This window comes from Watersipora subatra, chromosome 5 (genome assembly GCF_963576615.1).
Source record: "Watersipora subatra chromosome 5, tzWatSuba1.1, whole genome shotgun sequence".
Taxonomy (NCBI): Eukaryota; Metazoa; Bryozoa; class Gymnolaemata; order Cheilostomatida; family Watersiporidae; genus Watersipora; species Watersipora subatra.
Window position 1 is genome coordinate 48,296,457 of NC_088712.1, and position 21,687 is coordinate 48,318,143.

The 21,687-nt window shown below is 34.7% G+C and overlaps 1 protein-coding gene and 1 non-coding gene across 2 annotated transcripts in view; both read right to left on the reverse strand.

Moving 5' to 3' along the window:
• The window catches only part of LOC137397430 (ubiquitin carboxyl-terminal hydrolase 7-like), a 48,274-nt gene extending 38,776 nt beyond the window's left edge, over positions 1-9,498 (reverse strand). The window contains exons 1-3 of the mRNA XM_068083719.1: positions 9,332-9,498; positions 7,855-8,008; positions 4,957-5,055 (exon numbers count right to left, since the gene is read on the reverse strand). Of these exons, the coding sequence (XP_067939820.1) occupies positions 4,957-5,055; positions 7,855-8,008; positions 9,332-9,498 (420 nt within the window). The remainder of the gene's footprint in view (positions 1-4,956; positions 5,056-7,854; positions 8,009-9,331) is intronic.
• Positions 7,059-7,222, reverse strand: LOC137397694 (U1 spliceosomal RNA). The gene has a single exon (XR_010978747.1). It is a non-coding gene; the product is annotated as a U1 spliceosomal RNA (small nuclear RNA).
• Positions 9,499-21,687: the final 12,189 nt, after the last annotated feature.

Consider the following 21,687-nt stretch of genomic DNA (forward strand, 5'->3'; position numbering starts at 1 on the left):
AAATAGCTGTTACGATAGGATCTCTTATTTTAATGGAATGTTCAACTCGAAGTGGTTATTGTTTTGATTAAAAGGCTCAATATAAAATGTCTCGAAGCACTAGTTTTATGACAAACACTTCGGGTTCTACCGAAAAACCCTTACCTAACCCAAATGAAAACAATAACTGCTTTGAGTTGAATATGTTATAAAAATAAGGGATTCCAACCTACGACCGTTTTCGTGATGGCTGTAATTGACTGTTCGTTTTTGAGCTTTTAAGAGCGTGTAATCACAATTCCACATATTTTGAACCTATAACAAAGCAGAGTAAGGCATCGTAAACCTTTTGATACCAAATAACTGTAATGTAAAGTTTGTTTCAAGTCAACCTTTAATAAATTTTAGTCAATATGGCGCCTTTTAGGCGAGCATGTAAACAACTTTCGCTTTTGTTATTAGGCATATCTCACTTTCACATTGTACACTACAAGAAAAGAAAAAAAGTGATTCTTATATTTTTAACAGTAATATTTTACTATTTTATATATAGTTTACTTTATAGTAGTTTATTTTGAAAATAATAATTATTTATCATTCTCAAGATAGTCAACCTGCGCAATGTTTGACTCTCAAATGTTGGTTTTCAACTGGGTTTCTTTGACGATATTGTCTTCGGAGTTGTTAATAAATTTAACTCAATATGGGGCCTTCTAGACAATGACGTAAACAACTTCTGCTTTTGTTATTACCCTAGGACACTTATGTATTCGTGTCATCTAACTTTCGCCTTTTCGCGGAGTGATCATCTCGCGAAAATTTTATGAGCGAAACTAAACAATCATAACAAATGAGCGAAAACGCAAAATTAAATAGTGATTTTTTGAAATTTGTTTAATATGGTATTTAATAAATTTTTTTTAATAATTAATAATAAATTTAATTATTATACTTTTGTTCATTGATTAAATCAAATCACCATTCGTTTCCTTAACAAAAAAAGGCAATGAGTAATTGCCTTCCTCTGCTCTCCTCCTGCCAGTCAACATTGCCAAACATGAACAATCAAAATAAACCCATCCATTTTAATTGTATATAATGTTATCTACTTTTTGCTATATAATATATTACAATCTATTCAGGTCAATATCTACTATATAAACGGCAATCGTTGTCTATCTATCCGCCTTATAGAGTACTGTATTTTTCGGATTATTAGCCGCTACTAGGTATCTAGGGCGCGTTAGTACACGCCTCTATTATACATTTATAACCTAATAATCGTTCGCCGTTGTCACACAAAAATGATGTAATAATTACAACTCTATGGCTTTCTTTTAGCTTCATAGCCTTTGTCCTCGACGTATTAGGGCCAATTTATTTTCGGCAAAACGTTATCGACAGTAGACTCTTTCGATATTAGAAGTTGGCGATTAAATTTAATTAATTCTATGAAACGCGATGCCGTTTTTGTGAACCTCTATTTCTGACTTTTCTTAAGGTTCAATTGCTAAATCGCTGTTAAGGTCACTACTTTTCACGCGGACAATTGTAGTACCTCGAATAGGAATAACGTTTAGATTCTCTCACCTTAGATCAGACAAAGACACTACAATATTTTATTTTTACATAACATATCGTCGTACCAGTATCGTCGTAGTCAGAGTTTTGATGGATAGCTATTGGTGGAACAGTAACAATTTTATACACACACTTCTATGCAAGAATTGTTATTATTAATTCAACATATTCACGAATTTTATTTTGTTTTCTCAGTTCGTATTAATTGTATCATTACCGAATCATATCATATTGTAATCGTAGCAAAACAGACTTAATTTAGCTATTACTTGCTAATTATTTCACTGTTACATCTAAACCCTTTATAGTCGTTTTATATTTAAAATTGATTTGACCTGCACGAAACATTTTTCTCATGATATGAAATTTAAAAGTTGTTTGACAAAGTAAGTTTGAAAACCTTTACAGTTGTTTTAGGTAGAATGGCAAATGTTGTTATATGCTAAATACAATTCAATTTTATGTTCAGTTTTTTTATTGCAACTTGCATAGAATTGATGAATAGTTTCTGGTGGGACAGTAACCTTCTTATGCCCACACACTTATATGCAAGAATTGTTATTATTGATTCAACATATTCACAAATTTTATTTTTTCTCAGTTTGTATTAATTGTATCATTACCGTATCATCTTTTATTGTAATTGTTGCAAAACCGACTTAATTTAGCTATTACTTGCTAATTATTTGAAATTTACATCTAATCTCTTTTACAATTGTTTTATTCTTTTCAATTTATTAGACTGGCAGAAAACCTTTTCCTAATGATATATAGTTTGAAAGTTACAGTTGTTTGACAAAGTTCGATAAACTTTACAGTTGTTTGTATTTTCTCTTAAATTATTTCAACTACACAAAACACTTTTCTCATGATAGGTTACCTATCATGTTTTCTCATGTTACCTATGTAGTTTGAATGTTAGAATGGCAAATGTTGTTATATATGTTAAATACAAATAGATTTTCTGTGCAAAGACTTTTTTATTACCCGAGTTCAAGTACAGCTTATGGTGTAAAATGTTGAAAAAATACTTTACCGGAGTTGTTTTCTCGCCTTGAAGCGGATTAAAATTTACATTCTTTTATTTTAATGAGAAAAATTGTTTTGGATCTCGAACTTTTGGAACTGATTATGTTCGAGAACTGAGGTTCCACTATACGTTATCAAAAGATATAGGTCGCTAAAAGTTATGCAGTTTTAAATTTACATTGGTTTGAAAACCTTTACAGTTGTTTTATCTATTTTTAAATCAGTTGTCCTGCACAAAACCTTTTCCTCATGATAAGAAGTTTGAAAGTTGTAGTTGTTTGAAAAAGTTTGAAAACCTTTACAGTTGTTGTATTTTCTCTCTTAATTTATTTCAACTACACAAAACACTTTCATAATATGTAGTTTGAAAGTTAGAATGGCAAATGTTGTTATATGTTAAATACAAATCAATTTAGTGTGCAAAGACTTTTTACTACCCGGGCAACGCCGGGAAGCACAGCTAGGCTTGGTGCCGTGGCGCCACTCAGGGATGCGCGGTAGACCTTTTGCGCCCGAGTACAGCGAGAGTTTCCAGGCGCGGCTTTCCAGATGAATGAGTTGACGAGTGCGAGGCTATTGATTGCAAAGCGATTGAGTACTAGGCGATTGATTGCGAGTGCGAGGCAATTGGTTGCGAGTGCGAGGCAATTGGTTGCGAGTGCGAGGCAATTGGTTGCGAGTGCGAGGCAATTGGTTGCGAGTGCAAGGTGATTGGGAGGTGATTGCAAGGCGAGTGCGAGGCGATTAATTGCAAGGAGAGTGCAAGGTGATTGATTGCGAGGCGCGCAGGCCGATTGAGTGAGAGGCGGGTGCGGGCCGATTGATTGCGAGGCGACTGCAAGAGCGCGATTGTCAACTGCGAGGCGGGTAAAGACTGGTCAGCTGAGGCGGGGGCTCAGCGGCAAAAGTGCGCGATCGTCAACTGCAAATATAGATGAGGGTGAACGGATGCATGAATCTAGACACACGAGTCTAGAATATTTACTAGATTTTACACGCATCTAGCTGTAAGACTTTCCATTGTTCTCCCCAACATTGACATGCATATGTGCATACATACTCTGATCAGAACAAATTCAGTAGACTTCATATGTGGAGTTGTTTTACCGTATGAAAGACAACTCTCAATAAACCTTATGTTGTCCGTGAATCTGCTCCTGTAGGCGGGTAATGCAGCTAGTGTACTATAATTGGACCAAACAATTTCATTTCCTCTTAGCTTGCAAAAAGAGGCTTTTGTTTCATTGTCCCACGACCAAACGAGCTGATGCGAAGTTTGGGAGTTTTTATGATAAATGCATGTGCACACAACTTACGAAAATTATTCATCAACAATGAGACGAACCTTTGTAATAAAATTTCATCAACAAATTTAACCATCGTTTTGTAGATTAGTTAAAGTATAATAACGATACAAAACACATATAGGCCTATTTAAATGTTACCAAGTATTTGTATATTCTCGAAATTCTCTTAAAACTTACCCATCTGATCGGATTATACACAAATAGACAGATTAATTTGGCCGAAAATCGTTATTAAAACTTGCTAAGCCTCACTTTTATAAAAGTTAAGACCGGAAATTGAAACGCCGAGCGACAGAGAATAGAATGATTAAGTCTTGCGCATTTCACGAAAAAATAACGTGCACTTTCCACCAGTTTATAGCATTGTCGAATTGCCGAAGGTTTCGGCAATTAACATAGGAGTACAGAAAGCATTTCATTTTTGCTGATTACAATTTTTTCATTTTCATTTGCCGACACATTTGAGTACTTTCGTATTCTAACTGATGTCCAACGCAGTGTCAGTAAAGGAAATGGTAGTATGGAAAGTAATGGAAAGTAACGGTTCTTATGAGATTATTACAATAATTAATTATAAGTTTGGATGACTACAAAACAATGACTACGTAGTGTAGATTTTCTAAAAATCTATATAAATATCACAACTTCGTGATATTGTTAGCTATGATGTTTTGAAATGTAAACAAAATTGTACATTGGTTTTATATTATTACTATATTAATAATATTGGTTATTATAATAATATCAGTGCATTTTACTTCTAATATTGGCCAATATTGCATTTCTCTTTTTGCAGGAGGAGAAATATAAACATATAATCTTTTCCTTTCATTATTGCTATTTGTTGTATATAATAACACCCACACCCAGTACATTACAGCTACCATTGCAGTTATCCTATTTGACTGCTAATATTGCATTTCTCAACCATCAGTACCCTTTCTTTTTTTCCAATATCACTTTGGTCGTGGGCTGTATGACAGTGGAATTTCTAGTTGTATATCATATTTTATTTTATCAATAAAGAGTTCATCATCATCTGCTATTGTTGATAACATACTGTCAAGACATCTTCCATGTCAGGAGTCCAGAATTCTCGATAAACATGAAATCCTCTCAACCCACAAGTGAAATCAATCTGAGCCATGGCCACCGCGTGCTATAAATACTTGAGATCTAATATTGGTATCACATCAGTTACGGCGGCAGGGGCCTAGACGTCATTGATAGTCCAAGAAACATATGGTAGCAAGCGATCAAATTGCATTATCGACCTCGCCTACACATTTCTACCTGCGGTTCACAAATACAAACTAGTCCCAAATTGAAAATTTTTTCCTTACCAGTGAACTGGACCTGAGGAATCTAATTATGCTTGTTCCACTGCATTTATTTTTACATCAACATATTTTCGCACTCATCAGAACTGCGAAATTAGGTAACAGCAAAATTTTACTCTGTATGCTACTCACGAAACTAAATATTAGCGAAATATACGTGTCCTAGGGTAGGCCTAACTCACTTTCACGGATTCTACACTACAAGAATGCATACTAAAAATGATTCTTTTATTCTTAACAGTAATATTTTACAATTTTTATATATAGTTTACTTTTTAGTGCTTTTTATTTTTGATAAACAGTGCACCCTCAAGATATGATTACCCCGATATATGATTTTTTCACCTTACGAAGTGGAACATGATGATTTTTCCACCTCATCATACAAATCTTATTTCACCATACGAAATCAACAAAATTTTCGTCCCAGTTTAAATTTAGCAATAGGTGCGCTTATTACGTGAAAATAACAAATACCCCAAAATGCTGTTTGCTGAAAACAATTTCACAACACCTGAAAGAGGCACGACGACCGATTTCTCTCAGTTCAGCACTTTTTGTGTGTAAAATGATAATATTTTCCCTTTAAAACCAATAGCAAAGTTGAAGTTGCGATCTCTCATACGGAAGATCAGTGGTCAGACAGCTTCCCTTACTATGCTAACAAAATCCACTTCATCACGAAAAACAACATCTTTCGGGCTTTCTTGCCAAATTAGGTTGAAAAAGGATTTAATGGGATCCTCTAAAATTATATTGATAATGAACTCAGAAACTAAAAGGGGATAAAATTTCAGTGATAAAAGTTGAAATTCAGTAAATCCGTTAAAAATACAGACAAAAACTTAGCTTCAAATGTGTGCTTAGTAAGGTAAACTTATTTAAAGTGAATTCAAAATTTATGCTAATCGAATATATACCTACATTGAAGGTAAGAATTTCAATGCAGATTATAACCAATAAATACACTAAATATATTAAAGTTCTATATTTAGTGTATTTATTGCTATAGTTACCGAAGTTAACATACTATTTTATTACTAATTTTTAATATCTACAGTAATATCATTATACTTGTTTATATTGTTTGTATCATTATACGTGTCTTGGACTATACTAATTGCAAAAGCTGCTAGAATCGTGCTCGATAGCATGATTTTAGCAGCTATCGTTTTTTGTTACGTGTAAATTTGAAAAAATTTGTTACGTGTTACGTTACCTTTACTAACTTATTATTTGACCATAAATCAACACGATCAAACGAAATTTCACTAGTTTTGGTTTGAAGCATCTGACCCAGCATTTATAGACTGCCAGGTAATTTAAGTAAACAGCAGTGAAATGCCACGACACACTGACAGTAAATCCGTTTCCAAGTCTGTGATAATTAAAGACAATCTCGGTCTACTTTCAGTACAAGAAGTGTAGCCCTAAAAACCTAACACGGCTGTCAATCTTCGCGGAGTAATCAGCAACGCTCCCAATCATCACTAATAAGTTTGTGAAGGTCGCTGGTTGAGCCATGCTTTTGATTAGCAGAAGTTCATGCTGAGCATGTTTCAGGTTTTTAACACAACCAAGTGCCACCAGAATGGATATTTGTATTAAAATAACGAATGTGAAGTACGAGGTTGTTTAGGTTACTAACTTGAAAAAAGGTGACGACAGTGATTTTAAAAGTGACTACATGTTACGTAACTATTCTGACGGCAACTTTGTGTGATAGTACTACCCTCTACTTATGTTCCGGATATCAGCAATTATCAAACGCATCGAGGCTTTAATTCTGAATTATTTAATTAGTTTACTTTGTTTGAATTATCGGGGGATAGCGCGAACGCAGTCCCCCACTACCAAAAATTACGCACCCGAGTTATCCACATTTGGGATAATCGCAGGCGTCAACCAAACCGAAGTGCAATGGTAAGGCCTCTTCCTGGGGAATCCACCTTCTTGATCATGGATGTCCCTGTGCCAGGTAAGTATGAGTTGCTCGCCGATCGGCTATCCACTAGACCTAACCGTGCAAAAGTATATTCAAGTGCCGTTTTTGAATATTTTAGTTAAACGGCCGTTTTTTCTATAAAGTTAATGCATGCCACTAGATAAAAACGACATTAATTTATTTAAAAACCCAAAAAGTTAAAAGAATATTAAAATGCATTTAAAAGCCTTTTGAAATATAACAAATAATTAATGTTTAGTAGGCAGGTGGAGACAATTACCAAAATGTTCAACAGTGTCTATATAGACTGCGGGAAGATGCCGTCAGCTTAAATGAAATTGGAGAGGCGTTGAATACATACGATACCAACTATAATTATAATTGATACGACGATGCCAAAACTATTACTGTAAATTATGAAAATATGTCGTGTTCTTAAAATAAAAAGACAATTATCAACTACAACAGCTGTAATGGATTGCCAAGGTCTCATTTCGTATTTTTCAGCCATCGATTCCTCAACTTCGAAGTTGAGCTCACCCAGATTCAAGTGTTTCCTTTTAGACACTAATCCAAAAACAGAGATATACAGTCCTTGTACACCACGCTAGCATGAAAATAGCCATCCTATATTTTTAAATATCTCGATAGAAAGTAGATACTTTTTACGAACCTGAGCAGGTGATCGAGGAGTCAGTCTGAATATTACCTCTCTGAGTGGAATAAGGTGAAACAGCACCTGAATAAGACTGTTGAGATAGCACGTGTTGCTCTCATTATACAAGCCTCGAGGCAGAGTATCCGTCTCCCCTATGTTCTCCTTGTCACTGAAGAAGCAAAACTCTACGTATAATCAAATCTTGACATACAAAGGTCATTGTACAAGCCTTGAGGCAGAGTATCCGTCTCCCCTATGTTCTCCTTGTCACTGAAGAAGCAAAACTCTACGTATAATCAAATCTTGACATACAAAGGTCATCCGTTCTGCGAAGTTGTAGGTAAGTTGCAAATTTCAACTTACAAAGCTTTCAACTTCGTAAATTGAAATCGTTGTATGTTGAAGCAACTCGTCTTAGAAGAATACATTGTGCCTCGCTTAATTTGTTCTTAAGCCAAAAACAATGAAAAATAGTTGAATCAATTACATAAAACAATATTATATTGTATATAATATTATATATAAGCTATGCAAAAAACTAAATAAATAAAGTAACAATCAGTTAAAAAAGGTATAATTGTCACTCTTAGATGTACATGAACACAAGCGCAGGCTCAGGTATGCTTCGCAGTTGAATGGTGATAAAAGCTTAGATTCAACTTTAAAATGTTCGGAATATAAATTCATTTTCAATTATAAATTGTTTCAACTTACACTAGATGAAATTGAAATTTACTTCAAGTAATGTTTATTGTTTGTAATCAAAGTTTATTCTTATTTCTACTTTTCTTACTTTTGCTGAACTGCCATGTTTAAAAATGTTTTCTGCTGGAAATAAAGTTGTTATGTTCAGACATATATTTCCTGAATTTTTATATTCAGTTGCCAAACAACATCACATATGGGTGCTGGTATGTAGAGATGATACACCGCAAAAAGCTTCATCTATAAGCCTTTCACCTTAGTATTATCAAAGTAACTAGAAGGGAAGGAACAGAACGACTGAACCCCTGATTGATTTATTAACATCATGGTTAAAAGTGAGAGCAGAGAAAAGAGAGATAAATACAGTCATGATGGTAATTGTTAACACCCCTAGATATTTTGAGGTATTTTCTGAATTGGTAGCACTGGTTTGAGCAAATTCCAACAAACCATACATCAAATGAAAGCTTATGATACAGGGAATCTATTTTCACAGTTGATACATTAATTAACAATCACTGGATGAATACAGTACATGTTTAATAATAAAAAAAAATGACATTTCGATATTATTTGGCCATCTATTTTAAAATCACCAAATTCAGACAGAGTAGAACTTCAGCTTTCTAATGGTGTATAGTCTAATAAACTTCATTAAAACGGTATAGGGATTGGATTAATCTTAATTAATACCACTTGGAGCCAATACGACAAAGGAAAAATATCATTATAGGGGTGCTAACAATTACCATCATGACTGTAGGCTCTAGAAATGTCATTAACAAACCAAACAGAGTCCTCTTCGACTGCTTTGTGTTTTTTGAGAGGAGCCAAGGCTAAGGGTCCATCCTTAGGTTCAGTCAAGGCATTTTCCTCAGTTAGAGCTCGTTTCTTCAGCGCTTCTATCATTTTCTGTCCAAAAGTCTGTAAAGAAACTCTGCTCTTGTAGTGCATTTCGAACATTTATACTTTTGACTGTTAATCTGTACAAATTACTTGAGAAAATTGTAAATGCATTGCTCTTGCGGGTGAAGGGGTTAACATCTTCTTAAAACCAGTTTATGCAAATGATTCTTGCTACAAGCTAGTGCGGTAGTTTAACTCTTGATGACGACTGTAATGAATCGCCTAACAGATTTCAATCACTAGCCCGAAAAAACTGTTCCCAAGTACACACCCGAGTACACACCCGAGTACACACCCGAGTACACACCCGAGTACACACCCGAGTACACACCCGAGTACACACCCGAGTACACATGCAATCTGTTTAATCATCCAGCTATTCCCATCATCATTCTACCAAAACATATTATAGTGCAAGAGTGATAAAAACCGTCATCATTCCCAGCACTAATGATAAAACATAATTTTTTATATAGTAATAATAATTTTATATAGCTTTGATAAAACCCATTATGGATTTGTCTCCCTTGGTCCACCATTTGCATGATGAATGATGAAAGGCTGATGCACGCCAATGTTAGATGAATTTGTACCCAATAATTTATATGTCATATATAAAAAATTAATACAGCAACAACCAGAAAACAGTTATCCATTCTTACATTATTTTAGAAGTGCATGAATGGAGGCGTAGACCCTGCAATGCGAAGGTTCGGAGGTGAAGTGAGGAAAAAAACCTGCGGAATAATTTAACCTAAATACAGTTGGAATAAATTTAAATTTTTTGTTATCTTCATTGTAACTTTTCTTTTATTTGCAAAACTGCAATGTTTAGAGAAGTTTTGGACGTTTAATGAAGGAAATCCGTTCATGTGTCGGAACAACTATTTGCTCAAAAGACAGCAAAAATAAAATTTTGAGTCTGCCATTGACTTAGACGTCCACTTGTGCGCAAGTATGTTGGTCAAATAAAATTTATTTCATGAGAAAATAACTCCAGATTAAAATAAAGTTGTCTGAACTGAAACAACAGACTGCCTCTGTCAAACTCCATTTTAGGCTAAAATTAGCATGTCAGAATAATCAGTATGCTATTATTAGACTTGAAAATAGTGTTTGTTGGATGCGCTAAAACACGAGGCCCTTAGCAAACATTTTACATTGAACTACCTAGCTAAACAATCTTGAAGTTAATTAATGTATCTACTACCTGTAAATCAAACTCGAGCATTTGCAGCTGTAAAATATGCTACTGAAGTTTGCAAAGAGCCAACTAAAATTTTATTTAATTACAAATCCAATACATGCTACTAAAGGTATTACAAATGCGTAATGATTTGTCCTCATTAAAGATCTTGTCAGCTGCCAATTCTTGGTAATATCGATGCTTCTTTGCGATTTATAATTTACTCTAGAGCAATTGAAAAAGTAGTATTCTCTTAGTCTAATAAATAGTGAAAAGGTGTTTAAAGGTTGACTTGCAACAAAATTCACATTACAGTTATTTGGTATCAAAAGATTCGCCATGTTTTACTCTGTTGTGTGGTAGGTGCCAAATATGTGGAAATGTGATTAAAAGCTCTTAAAAGCTCAAAAACAAAAAGCCGCCGTAGATTGGAATCTCTTGATTTCGATGACGTATCCGCGCTGTATGGTTATTGTCTTGTCACGTGATGTTCTCGCGTGAATTGAAAGGCCAATGAAAAGCTCAATATCAAACTTATCGTAGCAATAGTTTATGATAATCACTTCGGGTTTTACCTAAGATCCCGTATCAAATATAGATGCTCGCTACTTTACAGTTTCGGCTTGGCCATTCCGTTCGACTATTCATGTCTGAGTTGCGATCATAAAAATGTCAAATACTGAAGAGTTAAGACCCTGGCGTTTCGAGCCTGATGCTCTATCTGAAGAAAATCCTCAACAGAATCAAACATCCCAGCAAGTAAGCACCGCCACTAGCCAGCTCTTATGTGCCAAGCTAGCTAGTAGTAATAGTTTTAACTTGAGAGTGATAGAACGAATATTATTATATATGATTTTAATGATGATAATTATCGCTTCAATATTGCGAAAAAATAATTACAGATTTTTCTCGAATGAGAACATAAACAATTTTAATATTTAAATCTAGTGCTGCACTGATATACTGTTGGATAACATCGACCTGATGTATTAGCTATGGTTGCATAGACATATCTGTTCATTTCTTTAGGAGCTAATACCACCGGCTACAGAGTGGTGTGTCTGCAAGCGTTGTCAAGACATGCCATCTCTTCCTGAATGTTTGTGCTGCCATTATGCTGAGTTTGCGCATTGTCTCCTTGACCGAGGGGAGCATGAATGCCTGCGTATGCATCCTGGTGTAAACGAATTTGTGGCGTCTGCACCCCTTGAGTTGAGGTGGAATAATTACCTGCGATATCATAGTGAGTTGGATATTCATTTAATGCCAACAACACCAAGGCTATGCTAATGTGTCAAGCATTATCTACAATTCTTGTGTTACACATTTAATGCATCAGTTGAACACACATATTCTGAACTCGTGGAACACAAGGAGAACTGGTATATTTGGCTTGTACACTTACTACAGTAGAGAGTGTATTAGTTTTATGATTTTATATAAAGATCGAGATTATTTTGATGATCAGCAATTATTGTTTTTCAATAGTTGTTTTGGTAGATAATCTATTCCCATTTGGAGAGCCATCGCCAAATGCTCGGAAAAGGTTGTGTGCATACCGCAATCTTGTGTTTTGGTTTATGCCGCAAATCTTGTTTGCAAGTCTGCAAACTCTTCTTCATCATCCGTTGGTGGGAAAAGAGCCCGAATCTTAGACACCAAGCATGCAGGTAGAGGCCGTCGCTCACGGCGACAAATTTGCGGCATAAGCCAAAACACAAGCTTGCAGTATGCACACAACCTTTGTAACAACATCCGTTGTAATGGACCTCACTCTCAGGCCGTGGGAAATTAGATCGGACTGGCATCGCTTGAAGCCTTTCAGCTCCATGGTGTTAGAGCTGATGGTCTCTGTTGACTGCAAAGTAAAGAAAGTTACGACCAACAATTACTTTCACGTTATTTGAATGAACTATTTAGCTAGATGAGCAACTTCATGTTTATGTATTGATAACTACTAAAAAATTTGGGTTTTTGTCAGGCTGTGAAGTAAAAACTGTCAAAGTTTTACCTTGACAAGATGGCTGCTGACTATTAAACCGCAGCTCTGATCCATCATAGTGTAGGCTCTGTATAGTGCGCAATGCCCCGGACTATCGCATCTACCGTCACCTGCCAAATCAAGCTCCCAATCGATTGCTGCCATCAATCCCTCGTTATGCAGGGTGTACTGCTCAGCAATACACTGTAAAATATTGTAAAACTTCATTATACAAGATTAATTTGTATCATTATCATTAGTCTAAGAATGTAGAATCCTCTTCCCCCTTTTTGTGCTATATTATGATGAAGAATCAGAATTTTGAATTATAATATATTTTGCTTGAAGGATGACATATTTTCATTTAAAAAAAAAAATTGTTTCTAAATGTTGTTATTCAATTAGTGTGCCAAGCTTTTACTCACATTTTCCAAGTTTATGAGTAAATATTAACACTCATACCATGTAAGTATTCTCTTTGTTGGTAGAGGCAAACGCTGTGGCTTGGTATTGCGATGTTCAGGAGCGACAGAAAACGGGAGGTTCTGCGTAAGGCATCCGCCAGAAAAGAGTGATGCAGCTGCCAGCAGGGGATTGATGGCGTGAGCTCTGTTCACTCTGGCAGTTGTTTCCCAAGTGTACGATCGGTGACAGGAGGCACATGTAACCTTGAACTCTACCCATCCGCCTTCTCGCACCATCGTGAATGAGCAGGGGAGGGCGCAGGTGTGACAGTGAAATAGTCGCTGGAGTCACACTTACTATTATTTTCTCCTCTTTGAAGGAGGATTCGGTTCTGAAATCACAACACAATAGTTGACTTGCAATAAGATTTGTACAACATCATTTCCTGTTATTATATCATATTTGCTTGATCAGAAAAAGAATAAATATATAGCCATGCAATCATGACACAGATTTTACAAAACCCTATCAGAATCCATGATATTGTAAAGATAAAATGTGAGTAATAACTCTATGGATATTTTTTATATTTTGTCAAGTTTGGTTTAGTTCAGCTCTATCTTACATGTAATTGGAGAGCGTTTGACGCTGGCCAACATAGCGCTCAAACTCTTCCCAGTCTTCAGTGATTGGCACAAACTCTTCATCTAATACTAATAATAATCAACCAATAATATTAATATGCTATTAACGATGATACCAGAAAATGACAATAACTATTTTATATAACATATCTATAAGTGAGTGGGGTTAAGAAATTTGACGAAATTAATCGTGAAACAACATTATTTTATCAATTATATATTAATATATTACGTTTTACAGATAGATATGCAGTATGAATTAGTTTTGTTATTATAATAAGAATAATACACGTAATTAAAAAGATAAAATACTAATAATATAATATTACAATTAAATGACATTAATATTGTTATATTAAATATAGATTAATACAGTACTATTAGGAGAATACTAGATAATGACCCGAGTTACAACTACTAATACAAGTAGTTCATAAAATAAATTACTCACGTGCTTTGGTGATATGTGGAGTATGCAAACAGGTTAGAAAACATGTCGTCTTTGAACTGGCGAAAACAAAGATAAGAGTAAGCAGGCGAATAAATAAAGTTTGTCACATCCAGCTTCACCCAGTTGCTCCACGCCCGGTGAAGGTCTGGTCTTTTCTCAGCTCTTGGCCAAAAAAAGGTGCTTCTCAGCTTGGCAGCTGCACAAACACTATGTGGCGCGTTAGACATTATGACGAATTGAAATAAACAAGTTTAATATGAGAAAGCGTGTTTGCTATTTGCGATAGATCAAACTTGAACTGAAACTAACATTATCTGATCATGTGACTTACACTTCCCGCTATATGGCGCGAAAAATTTCTACAGCATTTTTCAACCATCATAGCGGACCAAAAGGCTCATCATTTTTATCAGAGAATGATATGCAATCGTTCAAGCTAAGCTTAAAAAATTAAACATATTTTTATGCTATGTTTTGAGATATCAGTGCTCAAAGTTGCAGCATTACGATGCCGATAAAATAGACGCGTAAGAACAATATTTGTGAAAATAGTTCGACGAATAAGGATGCATGAAAGTGTAAACATAAACTATCTCGCACACATTTTAGCCGTTTTAGCACACATACGTCACATTTTAGCCGTTTTGGAAAACGAATCCAAACTAGGGCGGTCTCGTGTGGCTGCGATTTTCTGTTCGTTTTTTAGCTTTTACGAGCTTTTAATCACATTCCCACATATTTTGCACTTACAACACAATAGAGTAAGACATGGCGAATCTTTTGATACCAAATAACTGTAATGTGAATTTTGTTGCAAGTCAACCTTTAAAGATATAAGTATACCTGACTAGCTTGCATATTTTGATGCATGATTGTGGGTGTTCAAAAAAGCCTTTGAAGTCTTATGTAGAGAGATCACTGTTCTCACAGAGATTAGAATGTTGGCCCGCTATTCGCTAACTAAATCAGTATGTTAACAATCTGCATTGCTCAAGGTATCATACCTGATATATATATATATATATATACTTTGGTCGTTGAAAAATGTCCGCAAGAATTTCTTGGAAAAAATTTTCTTTGCAGGATATGTTAAACTAAGTTGGAGAATTAGATAAGTTTTTTAGGTTTCGGTGAGCATAACATATCAGATAGCATGGACCTACCTGAAGAATATAAAAAAAACGCCTAGTAGAAATTACATTGATATAATGAAAGCATTTCACAAATGTGTTTCTTTGTGTTAAACTTCCAACAATAGGCCCTGGCAGGTGTAATAAGCAAAGAATTTAAATTATTTCCATTCATATTGTTGTATTTTTGCCGAACTTTCCAATGTATACACTGGTGTAGTTGACGTTTTTCATTATTTTTATAGTTAGTGATCTTAAATGATCATTAGCTTTATCATTTTAATTTACGAAATTTTGGTATTTCAACAAACTCTGGATGTGATACACTAGAAATAAATTTGGATCTAGAGCTAAAACATTTGCTCAAATTTGACATCATACATTGAAGTGATCATACTGTTTGACTGGACTCATAAAAGTAGCAAGCTCCTCGGTGTAGTGAACGAGATGAGCAAATGCACAACAGAAAATACGCTACAAAAATTTAGTCTAGATAAGGAAGTAGCTAAAATATGACATACTATGACAAGAATGTGATTTATTAAAACAATTTTAAAAAGAATGGCAATAAATAACATGGCAAGCGAGTGGATTGACTTGCAAACCCTTAACCATTGCCAAACCGCTACATTTACCGAGGCTGGGCGGGACCTAGAAGGAAGAGAACGATGTAAACTTGATCTACACTCCGAAGGTACTTCAGAGTCATCTACCCTCTACCTGGTGATCGAGCCTCCAAGCAATGTGAATGTCAACACGGTTAACGGTGAAAAGATATTTGAGCTGGTAGGAGCTACAAATCGTTTTAAACATATAGAAATTGTTTGCAATGGCAAAATAGTAGGAAATCTAACAACCACTAAAATACATGACGAAAGCCAGCAAGTAGTAATGACATTGGAAGAGCTCAGGGATACGCCCACCCTGGTGGAATTGGCAGTTCAAAATTCTATAACCAATACAAATTTGGCAAAGCTTGAATTTTATCCGCAAGAGATGAAGTCAATAGCGACATTCACTGAGCCAAATACGACTGGAAGCGTAAAAGCTTTAATCTTGAGTATGGCCTTCAAAAGAGCCATGCAAGCCTTGAGAATAATAGAACAGAAAAAACAAAAAAACCGCTCTAGTTGAATGGAGTGATTTTGGATTTTGCTAGACCCCTATTTCAAAAATCAAATTTTGAGTTGATTGGATGTGCCTCATCTTACAAAAAATTAGAAAATATAAAAGTTTTGATGATGATGAATAGGTTTATACTCAACTGTTTGGCATGAACCATATTAGTATATGAGCCAAAAGTCACCATGTTCGGGAATCATGTTTTTTTGTTAACAAGTACTTCATAAATGTGTACTCTTCCACTATTACTTTCAAATGCAGTAAATCTTTAAATACATCAAGAATAAATAGTCACATAATCATTGCACATTGTTTCATATAATACTGTAGAAAAGTGTTTTTTAATTGGGCTGTGAACAGCTATAACAAACATTTGGGTATGAAGCGTTTGTACGATCCATAAGGCTACCTGGGCATGTTCACATATTCATAGATATAACCAACTCATTAGATGCATCTGAAATCTAGTAAGCAAATGGCAACATAGCCTAAAATTTAAGCAATAAAACAATAAAAGCAAATACCGAATACAGCATGAAGTAGGTGCAAGCATTCACATTTCTGTTTAATATTAGTTCAATGCCTATTAATGCAACGTTTAAAAAAGCTAAATTTCTAATCAGTTATTGCATAATAGGTTTATTGAAATGATAAATCACAGAATTGTTAATAGGTAAACTACATATACCTTATAATTGCAAGCTTAGTATATATAAAATTTATGATTGATGCTACTGGCTTACTATGACCGATAGTTCAACCAACGTTTTTTTTAAAATCATATCAATACTATTATAGTCAACCAGTGAATCTAGGATTGTTGGCGCATTTTGTTTAGTGTTTTTTAAATCGTCGTAAACAGATTTTCACGTAATAAACACCTGCACAAAATGCAGTAACGCGAATGAATATCCTACAGACATTATTGATCGCTTTAACGACAGATGCATCTAGCAAAATGCAAATATAACGTTATAAAAAATATCGCGCTACTTCATTCGTAAACTTTACAGTTGCCATTGAAAATCAGAATGGAGTTTTTTCACTAACATCCTCAATATGAGGCAAAAAGCGTGAGAACTCATTTATTAATATGTCATAACTTTTTTTTATACATATGCATGTATATTTACCTATTAATCTATAACAAAAATACAAAAATATACATATTTCAGTGCAACATACGACCTTCCCTCGGATATCCCTTATAGTACGAGGCTAAAAAAATGACTGTCTGTAGAAACCTTTTCAAACACACCTATGAGCGTTGGTGGCGAATTCCATATGTTTTTACTGTTGGCCCGTTGCGTTGTATCTTTAAATTCAAATAAGTCAGCCGATTTCAGAGCCAGTTAATTGGAAGCCTTAGTACTGGAAACAGTGTTTACTACAGATCAATGTTATTAAACAAAGGTTGTTAAAAGGAGACAAAGGTCAGTAAATTTAGTGTATGTATTTTCGATGTAATACCTTTTATTTGCTGTAAAGATACATGTTTCAACAAAGTTAATTTTGGCAATTGGAAGACTTTTAATGGAAAGGTTAGGCAGCCACCAGCATTTGTTCAATGACTTTTATATTATATACTGAGTGCTATTTTACGCTATTGTGTTGTTCAGTTTATGTTTTATTAATTAATTAGTATTATGTAATATTTTCGCCTAGTTTATGTGAAGTTATGTTTTGCAGACTTCACGGTAGTCTAAATATAACAAAGACTAGCAGTGAAACTTATTCCTTCTTTAAGCAACCCCAAGTAATTATAAGTGGGACGTAAAAGTCTCCACACTGTCCTTTTCCACAATGATGCTTCTCTCAGTATTTCTTGGTACAATGAAAATGTACGTTCAGCCCCTTCGAAAAATCTGGTAAACAGGTCACATTTTCTTTTTCCAGTCAAATATTTATTTAAAGGAATTTTTTATTTTTAAAGCTATCTTGTAAGCTGTCAGGTGGATGTAGCAAACCCAACAAAATAATCCTGCAAAGAATGTTTTAATGAATCAGCCAATGAGCTAGCGCTTCAATACAAACACATGGCTCGTGCTCGTGCAGATAAACCTTTACAGTGAAGGGCTATTTCGTAGAAAGTACATTCCCGCTAAACATTGCCTCTAGATCTAAAGCGATGAAAGAGATTCCAATCTAGCTCCCCAACTTGATTTAGTTTGCAAACCTTTTAGTTCTCACGATAATTAATATAGAGCGAGTCCGATATTTTATGATATAAAATATATTTAGTAGTGCATATACATGGTGGTCGCAACTCCTAACAAATTATAATTAAAGATACCGAACGGAAAACTCCTAATTAAACTAGGATTGAGAATGCGCCAAACCCAATACAGTACATTAGAGGGCTACTAGATAGCCTACAAGAGTTCAATGTTCTAAACAACGATGAACAGCTTGATTATCTCTTTTAGAATGACCTAATTGTTTTATTTTGTGCTGTGATAAATGCACGTTTTTATATTGAGCAGGCAGTCTTTGCAAGCCAACTTTGTGATAAAACAGTACATACCGTAGTTAATTAAAAAGTTACAACAGATTAGACAATTTGTTTTCTTCTGCCTTACTTAAGAATTATAAAAAAATAAAAACAAGTCAGCAAAGTTGAAAAGGTTGAAGGTCTATAGATATTGTAAGTAGTTAGTAGGACAAATGATCTTGATAGTGCATCTTAATGGACCACTAAAACTTATAACAATTATTAGCTTTCGATTACCTCTTTAGGCCTACTACCTCTCTCTTACCAAATCTAGCAGGATTATTACATGAACAAGAAAAAGTAGAGTCTCTCAATTTTATCTATAGATCCAAACGGGATTTGACAGCTTTTAAATATTGGCTCATTAGTTATGAAAGCATCAAACTAATACTTGCGATTTTTTGTTACTAATCTGTCATTTTGATCTGCTAACTCTAGTTGCAACCGCTGTAATTAATTTTCCATCTGCAGTGTTCTCCTACTCTTGTGAAAAGCTTCTCTCATGTATGTTTCTGTAGAATGTAATTATGCGTGCCCAATTTATCATACCTGTCTGATGACTTCGGCGGGGAAAGATATATATGTTTGAAACACAGCCCAGCTGTCACCTCTTGAATATGCCTACCTTTCCATCACCTCGCTTCTGCACTTTTGGTCGGATGAGTTTTTGTTTAAATTTCATCATAAATTATACTTTGCACTTGGGCCAAACATTGCTAACCGCCTTAACCTTTGATTTTGGTAAATGAATTTGGGTTTTTCAGCAATTTGATTATTAATTAGGTGAATATTTGAGATGCTGCAGGTGTAGCTGTCAGCCGTAAGCATAAGATGAACAGAGCCACCTGCTATGGTTAATCAAAATTGACCTCCGATAAAACCAAAGCGTTACTGTCTGCTTCAACTTTACTGCTTGCCACTCAACCCCTTTTTCGGTTTCTTAAAAACAAATTAAATACAAATTGGTGAGTTTGACAGGTCAAGCTATGTAAGAGTTTAAATGCAATCAACGACTCTTCCAGTAAAGATGATAACTCAACTTTTACTTCTGATGTTGACTAAATGCTGATGAAATGTTCCGCATAATTGAGGAAATGCTAGCAGACATTTCACAGCTACTCCCCGACCTTTTCACCTCTTAGTATTGCATGATAAGCTTCATTTACCAATAATTTTGTGAAGGTTAGGAAGTTGTAACAACATCTTTATGTCTGAATCATAGAGTTAATGTAGCTTGTTATAATAATAATATGATGATAATAATAGCATCGATAATAATAACAATAATAATAATTTGGCATGTTTATATTTTTATTAGCAATTAGTAATCATCAACAAAATGGTGGTTTGTCCTTGGATGCCAAAAACCAAAACTAGAAGACAGAAATCATGAATTATTGAATTAATTGAGCAAAAGTGTTTTAAAAGTTGGTTATCTAATAGTATTGTGAAAAAGTCAGGATTATGAATTGCTAGTAGTAGCAGAAAGCTCATAAACTTAAGATAGCTGTTGGTATTTTCATAATCAATTTTCTTAACTATAATATTTTGGAAAGCGGTAGGTTAATTTCTTGTTATAAATGAACAATGTCAAATCGCTTTTAGTTTATCAATGTTTGACATTTTTATTACTGTGAATGACTAGATCAAATATCAGAATGCAAATTGAAATTGATCAGTGTGAAGTTAACCATTTTAAAGACCCAGTCTGTGATAAGAAATAAGGTACTAGACAATGGTTGAAGTAGTAACAGCCATGAACTGTAGAACCGGTATAACTAAAGATGTGCTTTAGTAAGATAGAAGTTTGAGAAATTTAGATCAAAGCTTGATCGGAGTTTCAATCAAAGCTTAGATTGAAGTCAGAAGCAGGAAATATGGTAGAGCCATCAAGGAATTAAATAAATGATTGTGGTAAGAGTATACCTTGCTAGGCAATGCAAAAACTTTTGATTGGATGTTGGAGTTGTGCAACTCTTTTTAGAACTGCCTCTATGGCTGACGAGATTGACTTATGTCATGTCTAACAGCGTTGTGCACAGAGTGACTCATATTCTTTACTTAATTACATTTGTGCTGACTTGGAAGTTTTTATAAAATTTGACCAGTTGGTCTGCAAACAGCAGGCAACTATTAATATGGTTTCCCTGACAACTAAGAGTCTAGATTACGCTGCCAAAAAGGACACTAGCAATAATTTGACTAAGTATAGCAAATATGATGTTACATTCTGGGTTTACACCTCGTAGTAATATAACAAAAACCTGTGGTATAAACAGAACGAGATCACATAGTTTATTGTTCCTCGGGAAGAGTGTAATGTTAGTATGTGTTCAGCACTGCTTGAAATTTTCTGTGTTGGTCTCCTATTATGAGCGGGTGAAGACAAACTTGTGCAGCAGAGATTCTCAAAATCAAATTGAAACCATCGAGAGGAAAGTAGAGACAGCTAGTCAGGAATCTTCTAAAGCTGATACATAATTATTAATTATATAAATTGAAAAATAGCCAAAAAGTGATACGCAGTACGTGTCGAACTAAAGAGGTGACAAATCATCTGTTATCACACATCAGTGAGTGCTCAAAAATTGCATAGAAGTATAAGCACCTGCTGGCACGGTAGAGTTGCTCAGACAATGCATTGGCAACTGTACAACGTATCACTTTTTGCAAGTTATAAGAATGCAAGCGCGAGCAAAAGGCTACTACTGCAAGGTTAAATTTGAAATGAGATTTTTTATTGACAAAAATAAATTTCATAAAAACCTACTGATATGGGTCGTATTAATTGTGATAAACACTGATTTGACTTTAGAAAATAAATACC